This window comes from Hevea brasiliensis, unplaced genomic scaffold (assembly GCF_030052815.1).
Source record: "Hevea brasiliensis isolate MT/VB/25A 57/8 unplaced genomic scaffold, ASM3005281v1 Scaf552, whole genome shotgun sequence".
NCBI classification, from domain to species: domain Eukaryota; kingdom Viridiplantae; phylum Streptophyta; class Magnoliopsida; order Malpighiales; family Euphorbiaceae; genus Hevea; species Hevea brasiliensis.
Window position 1 is genome coordinate 11,914 of NW_026615087.1, and position 8,478 is coordinate 20,391.

General features: G+C 34.8%; 1 protein-coding gene across 1 annotated transcript; it reads left to right on the top strand.

Moving 5' to 3' along the window:
• Positions 1 to 6,275: 6,275 nt before the first annotated feature.
• On the top strand, positions 6,276 to 6,979 carry LOC110655095 (receptor-like serine/threonine-protein kinase At1g78530). The gene is made up of 2 exons (XM_058142560.1): positions 6,276 to 6,579; positions 6,711 to 6,979. Exons 1-2 carry the CDS (start codon positions 6,276 to 6,278, stop codon positions 6,977 to 6,979), a joined length of 573 nt encoding a protein of 190 aa, XP_057998543.1.
• The last annotated feature ends 1,499 nt before the right edge of the window (positions 6,980 to 8,478 follow it).

Sequence of the window (8,478 nt, forward strand, 5' to 3'; positions counted from 1 at the left end):
CTAAAGTTGCTCTGATACCATAATAAAGGTTTTGAAATTGTTCAAAGGTTTTTTTAGCTATTGATCTAATATCCTTTTTATACAGAAGGAGAAAGTACAAACAGAATCAAATAAATAAGTCAATTATACAAATTTGTATACAAACAACTAATTTACAAAGATAGGAAGCTGAAATTATGTTCCTTTATTGATATACTGAGATTGCGTTCCTGATTTGCAAGCTATTCTAATATTGCTCCATTAATATTGTCAGGTTCAATAGAAACCAACTTGATTAGCAGCAAAAGATCAGGAAAAGTATACTGTGTTCTTACTCATCGATCAGGTCTGTAACACCCTCACTTTAGCTAGTCCGTGCATTCGACTGTTCCGGTGATTAATGTCGATCCGGACAGTCGGAATGTCTAGAACTATATGTAAACTAGAGTGAGGAGTCATAAATAATTTAAATAATTGTAAGAAAAATTTAGGAAAAATTTTAGAAATAAAATACAACAAAGTTAAATGAGCCGGTGCCCCGGTGATGGGTGACCCTAACGAGAAGTTACGTTGAAGACAGCTAGTAACTCTAAACTTGAGGGGAATCCTGTGAAATAATTTCTGGGATTCCAAAGAAGACTTACGACTCCCTAGGTAGCATTAGAATGCCAAGAAAAGGTTAGGAGAATTTTTAAGATCGGTACAGATAGTTTTGGCTTTTTAAGCCAAACGGAGGGCATTTTGGTCATTTTACCTTCAGAGATGATTTTTGGCCAACTTGCCCAATTAAGTAAATAATTTATATGACATAAAATATGAATAAATATTGCTAAAAATTAGATTAAAAATGAATAGAAAAGAAAAGAAAAGAAAATGAATTAAAATGGACTTATGACATCACTATGATGTCATTAAGAAGGCCTCCACCAATCAAAACTTAACAACCACATTTAAATCAAATAAAAAGAGATAAATAAGATAAAAATTAAAAAAACAAATCTGCCTTCTTCATTCCCAACCAGCCGGCCAACATAGGAAGAGAGAGAGAGAATAGAGAAACCTCCATTGATGCTTGTTTACAAGCTTGAGTTCACCCACCAAACCACCTCAAAACCCTAGCTTCCCTTCACTAAAATTAATCCTTACCACTAGAGTAAGACTTAGACAGCAAAAAGAAGAAAGAAAAGAAAGGTTTTACAAGCTCAAGTTGGAGCTCTAACAAGGTTAGTGCTTACTTTTCCTTCTTTCTTTCATTAGACCTTGAATTAAAGTTAGGGGGAGTTGTTATTGCATGAAAAAGTAAGAAAACAAAGGGTATGGGAATGACCTAGATTTCGACAGCCATGGGGAAAGGTTAGGATTTGATAAATTGTTTGAATTAAATTGCTTAAAAGTGGTTTATGATAAGTTTATTTGAGTTGGATGTTAGTTTGATGATAAGTTTATTTGTGTTACATGAGATCACCAAATTAATGAGCTAGGGTTTGATATAAAAATTAGGAATTTAATGATACGTTGATAAATTGTTGATGTTGAGACCAATTATGGATAATTGAAGTGCATGGAATGTGAATTGTGGATGGTAGTAATGTGGGAAGGTGGTATTGGAAGTGTTATTTTTGTGCAGGGAATTCTGGACCTATGAGTCCAGTGTGTTTAAATAAACATAAGTAGAGCTAGACAGCTCCAATTGGTGTGAGGCCAATTGAAGATGAAATTTAAGACCTTAAGCCACATTTTTCATGAAGAAACCCTGCCCAGAAAACTAACCTAAGTTGCCCTAAAAATTGACATAATTCGGGTAACACACATACTATCCTGAAAAATTGACCAGATGAACTTTGTTCATTTGGCCATAACTCAGTGTAGAAATATCTAATTGACCTAAATTTTATATCAATGGAAAGTTTGGACAATTTAGGACAACTTTATGAAGAACATAACTCTGAATTCTGACCAGAACTAAATGAAATTGTCCATTAAAGTCAGCACATCGAAACTGTCAGAATTGATTCTGCCCAGAAATTCTGAAAAATTTGTAATCTGGCCAGTTATGGTAAATTGACCATAACTTGAGCTACAAAACTCTAAATGGAGTGATTCAAAAAGAGAATTAAAGATGACACATAAAGGAACAACTTTCATGAAGAGAGTTTTATCAAATTCCTACTATACAAATGACCAATGGAACAATAAACATAAGACACAAAAACTGAATTTTTGAAAATAATTCTAGGACGCTTTGAATTGCAATTGGCAATCAATGCCAACAAACTCAGAACCCAAAATATGGTATAATTATGTATCAAATATTTGTATACATATTATGAATGAAAAAGTCAAGAATTTGAGTGAATAGTGATATGTGAATAGTAATCCCAAAGACATAAGAAATAATAAAAGAAATTAAAGAAGCCATTATAAGTACTAATATATATAGTGTAATTAGTGAATTGAATAAATGAATGTAAGCATGAGACATTAGTTTTCATTATTGTAGAAAGGAAAAATACTTTGTGTACAATAGTATAGAAGGATAATTGATGTGAATTGCAATCATATGAATGATCAAATGAATGTATAAATTATAATTGGAATTTGTCATGAAATAATGAAGTCATAAAGCACAATATATTAACATTTAATGGTACTATGTGCCCATGTATTGCCTAGACACGTGTGTCAGATTGGATAGATTGGCATACCAATAGGGTATTATTTTAGCAGTACTGCGTAAGGCTTTATGCCTGTATTCATGGCTTTATGCCCGCACTCATGGCTTTATGCCCAATTATATGTTATCATGGCTTTTAGCCATACTGATATGTTATCATGGCTTTTTAGCCATTCTAACTGCATACATAGTTGACATTCCGCATTTCACGTCTCATGGTATGAAGGCCCAAGACACCGCGATGTCCAGTGCCAACGACCTATTATCCAGTTTAGTCAGCCTGTCATAGGTTACTTGGGCAGTGAAATTTATTAAAATGAGTTAAGAATAATAGCAACTGAAAATATTAGCAATTAAATAAAAGAGTAAGAATATTTAAAATAAATTAGATTAGTTATTTAGTAGAAAGAATTGAAATGAATTGGAACGATATTAAAATTTAATTATTATGAAATAATCTGCGATAACCTAGAAAGTATTGAATGAAATGATAAAAAGATTTGCAAAAGAGATATAAGTATATTACTACTGTGAATTTAGGAATAAATTGCTTCTTAAGAGAAATAAATTAGAACGAAAGATAGTTGATACTAGAAGTATTATATTAAATTGGATTAAATTCTAGAGTATCCAAAGTATAATCCATTTCTTTCTTTATTTGTATATTATTTTCTTTGTTATATTATCGCACCACTAAGCAGCAATGCTTAGCGCGATGGATTTGTTTCCTCGCGCAGGTATTGAAGATAAAACCCAGTGGATATTAGACTGGGATTTTTAGAGTCGGATCTGCAGAAGTGTCAGAAGTGCTCAAGGTTGTCACTTCCTCAGCAATGCATGTAGATAGGGCTCACATTAGTTATATTATGTAATTTGTGAATTATAATTATTTATTATGTTGTAATGAAAATTAAAAAATTGTATGTAATATGCACCTGATGTAAATTATGAATTTATGTAATTAGTTTGCAAATTATGTAAACTAATAAAATTGAGAATATTGATATATGTAATAAGCATGAATGAATTTGTACAAATGAGTATGAATTTGAATTACAAAATAATTTTTGAAATGATGATATGAGCATGGATGAATTATTGTATGAAAAATATTAGTGAAAATTTCAAGCAGGTGAATAGTAAAATACGTCAACTGGCAATAAAATAGGGAAAACTCCGCTGGTTTCTCTTTAGATAAATAATTGATATTAAAATATAACAAGAACAAATTATTAAAGGAATAAAGTAAGATAAGATAAGATAGGGTGCTCCGGCACAAAATGTGATATGCCTTGCTCGGCTGCACTGTAGCCGGGTGAGGGGTGTTACAAGGTCTTGTTGCTGTTAAAAGAATTTGTAGTGACAATAAGTTAAACCTAAAACTTGAGGAACAGTTCCATGCAGAAGTTCAGATACTGAGTAGAATAAGGCATTTAAACATAGTGAAGCTGTTTTGCTATATTTGCAATGATGATTCTGTTATGAAAAAACTACACCCACACAAAATAAAGAACACAAAATTTAACGTGATTCGGTGTAAGCCTACTCCACCAAACAAATTCACTATCAAGGAAAAATAATTACAACCACTAATTATTTTTCTCACCCTCAAAATCACTCAAATAAAACTCACAGAATTCAACACACCTCTCCACTTTATGGGCTCTCTGTAATACTTTCCATATAATAGCCAAATATAGATCACTAAAACCAAGTCCTTTTAGGACTATAATTATTAAACTTTATAATTTAAATTCTACAAAACTTCCTAAACTAATTATACTTTCTAAATTAATTATACTTCCTAATTCCAATTGGACTTGGACTCTAACAATCTCCACCTCCAAGTCAAATGGAATTAGTTTTCACAATTTCTGCAAAAGTCAATTTTCTCTTGGGTACTTTTTTGCACTCTTGATTGTTGATATTGCCTCTTGCTTCCACTTGCATTCTTCCAATCAATGTGCTTCCTTCCAATTTGTAGAGATTCTTTGTACCAATCTTCTCACCCTTCATGATCATAAGAGCACCTCGGCTAACTCTCATGACTCCACCATGAATCGAACACCCATAACCCAAAGAATCTAATTTACCCTGGGAAATTAAGTTCCTTTCAAATTTAGGAACATATCTCACTTCATCGAACACTTTTACTTGATCACCATGCAGCTTGATTTTCACTTTTCCAATACCTTCAACTTCTATCTTGTTCCCATTGGCTAACTTCACTTTTTCTCCTTTTTTTTCTTCAATCACATCAAACCACTCCTTCTTTGAGCAAATATGAAATGGGCAAGCAGAATCCATTAACCACTCATCTTATGATAGATCTTTTGTTTTTTCCTTATCATCATCCACATTCAAACATTCCCCATCAACACCATCATCTATTGCAATTGTAGCAATTCCTTCTTTTTCTTTTCTGCGACTCTTCTTGAATTGTTTAAATTCTATAAGATCTTCCTTCATCTTCATACAATGGTATTGAATGTGACTTTTCTCATGACAGTAGTAGCATTCTCTATCTTCATGGTCTACTCGTGGTCTCGAGCTCGATCTACTATTTCTTCTCCAATTGTTTTCACGTGGATTGCTTCTACCACGACTAGAACCAGCAACAAAAGCTCTACCTTCATTGCTACTACCTTTCTTCTTAAACTTCTCATCATCCAAGATAACTGCGGTAATCTCCTCCACCTTCAAAGTCTCCTTCCCAACTGTTAGAGCTGTCACCAAGCTTTTATAAGAGTGTGGGAGAGAGGTTAAAAGCAAGAGGGCTTTATCTTCTTCATCAACCTTCACACCAATACTAGCCAATTGGGTAATTAATTTATCAAAATTATTAAGGTGATCCCTCACATCAGTACCTTCATCCATTCTGAGTTGATACATCTCCTTCTTCAAGTACAAACGATTTGTGAGGCTCTCCAATTTCTTCCACAAAATAACAGGCGAGGTCTCCTCCAAGACATTGTACTTTACATCTGGGGCTAACGTCAATCTAATCATACTCATAGCCTTTTGTTGAAGCTCCTCCCAATCATCATCTTTTATGGTCACCGGTTGCTTCTCGTTCAATGCTTTGATTAATCCTTGTTGTACAAGGATATCCTTCACGGTGTTTTGCCACAAACTGAAATTATTTTTCCCATCGAATGGCTCCACCTCAAATTTTGTGCTCACCATCTTTGGCATCTCAAACCATAGCTCTGATACCACTTGTTATGAAAAAACCACACCCACACAAAATTTAACATAGTTCGGCGTAAGCCTACTCCACCAAACAAATTCACTATCAAGGAAAAATAATTACAACTACTAATTATTTTTCTCACCCTCAAAATCACTCAAACAAAACACACGGAATTCAACACACGGAATTCAACACACCTCTCCACTTTATGGGCTTTCTGTAATACTTTCCATTTAATAGCCAACCAACTATTCATATATATAGACCACTAAAACCTAGTCCTTTTAGTACTCTAATTATTAAATTTCATAATTTAAATTCTACTAAACTTTAATTCCTAAACTAATTATACTTTCTAAATTAATTATTCTTCCTAATTCCAATTGGACTTGGACTCTAACATATTCAAAACTTCTCATCTATGAATATATGAAGAGACATAGCCTGGACCAATGGCTGCATGTGAAGAAGAGATCAACAAGCGTCTCAGGTTCAACCTACTTGGACTGGCCTGCGCGGTTTCGGATTGTAGTGGGAGTAGCCCAGGGTTTCTCCTACCTGCACCATTACTGCTTACCACCCATTATTCATCGAGATGTGAAATCAAGCAATATAATACTAGATTCTGCTTTTAATGCAAAAATTACTGATTTTGGTTTGGCCAGGCTGGTGGTTAAGAAGGGAGAAGAGACAGCATCCGTTATGGGTGGCTCTATCGGCTATTTAGCTCCAGGTAAGTTCTATAATTAAGGATTTGTTTTCATCCCCCCTTCTTTTTCATTACTAAAGAATCAACTTGACTTGCAGACTGTGCTCCCTTCCCCAAGTTTTTCCATTACTAAAAAATCAAGTTGAATTGCAGAGTATTTTCAAACAGCCAGATTGAACGAGAAAATGATGCTTACAGCTTTGGGGTTGACCTTCTTGAACTAACAACTGGGAAGGAGGCTCATTTATGGGATGAAAATACAAGCCTAGCGGAATGGGCATGCAGACACATGACTGAAGATAGACCTATAGTCGATGCTTTGGACAAGGAGATCATGGGATCTTCTTGCCTGGATGAAATGATCATTGTTTTCAAACCTGGGGTCAAGTGTACAAGCAACTGCCTTCTGATAGGCCTTCCATGAGAGAGGTCTTACAAATCCTAGTTCAATGCAGTCGTCTGCTTGTTTATGGAGTGAAGAATACGGTTATTGAATTCAAGCATGGACGTGCATCAGACAGTGATGATAATGCCTGAACTCTCTCTGTTGGTACACCTGGTGACGTTTTTAGTAGAAATACGTTATAGAATAGTTTTATGCAAGCAAATATTAGCTAGAGCGTCAGATAACCCGTAAGCTTTAAGAAAATAAGAAGAACTTGCACAGCTGTGTGCGACTCAGAAGCCTTCGTGCAGTTGTAATTCTTAGACTTCCACAATCCAAGCAAGCATCGATGGCATTGTAAAGAGTTCATTACACTATATTTTGAACCCATCTACTTTCTTTCTTAACGAGTTATCGCAATTTCATTCTAAATAGAACCTTAATAATCTGATCTGGCCCAGATGCCATATTGTTAGTCCATCACTAATTTCATATGTTTTGTGGTTTTATCACAAGATTTCCGTGAAAATTGTTAATCCAAATTGTTAATCGAAGGCACTCCCTTGGCATCCCAAGGATTGTTCTCACTCTTCAACCTACCAATTTCCAGGGTTTAAATAAAACAGAGTTCTCCCTGTGATGCTCCGAAGTCTCATTTGGGAATGTTATGCCCATATACTGAACTGGGATTTCGAGGCAGGGTTCCATATAGACCATTTTGTAAATGACTTGGGAATTTGTTTAAAGGAGTGTCAAAACATAGGTCTTGCTATGTCAGGACTGGCATTGGCTCAACAACTTTATTTGTCGCTTGAGGCTCATGGGGTAGGGAATTTGGGTGCCCTTGCTAAGTTTGGCTCTGCAGAGGCTTAACAATGTTCCTGTTGAAAATCTGGCATCTCAGAATCCTGTAGCTTAGCATGGTAAATGGTCCATGCATACGCAACATCTAAATTTACATTATACTTGTTTATCATGTATGTATGGATTATCAATTCCATTGATGAAATAGTGTTCTTTTCAGACTTGCTATTCGATAAGATGTTTTGGCCTTCTTGGTGTAATGTTGCAGTAATATTGGTTCTGTCATTATGTTTCTTCTTTGCTCTTGTGTCTGTCTTAGAGAATATGAAGCACGTCTCGAAAAATTGTCTGTGTTTGCTTAGTATTTTGGTTCAGTACGTGCCCATCTTTTCTTTGTTTGTTAGCTGCTAGAATTTTGCGAGGGTGTGTATTTATGAGATGCATAGGCAAGTTCACCAACTAGTTACATGATTTTTTGGTTTGAAAAAATGTTATGTATTCATCTTAAAAGTCAGAAAGGATGTTTGACTTGCTCGAATGAAGCCGGAATTGGTTTGCTAATTATGTGCGGGAAGACCATAAGTGTGTGTGTGCGCGCTACATAGCCAAAAGGATTATATATGTTGCAGGAGGTCAGAAACACAGCATTGATTCCACCAACGTGTGCCACAAATCCTGACGTTATTACAGTTAAGATGTGCTTGGTAGAAGGTTAAAAAATCAAGAGTTAAATA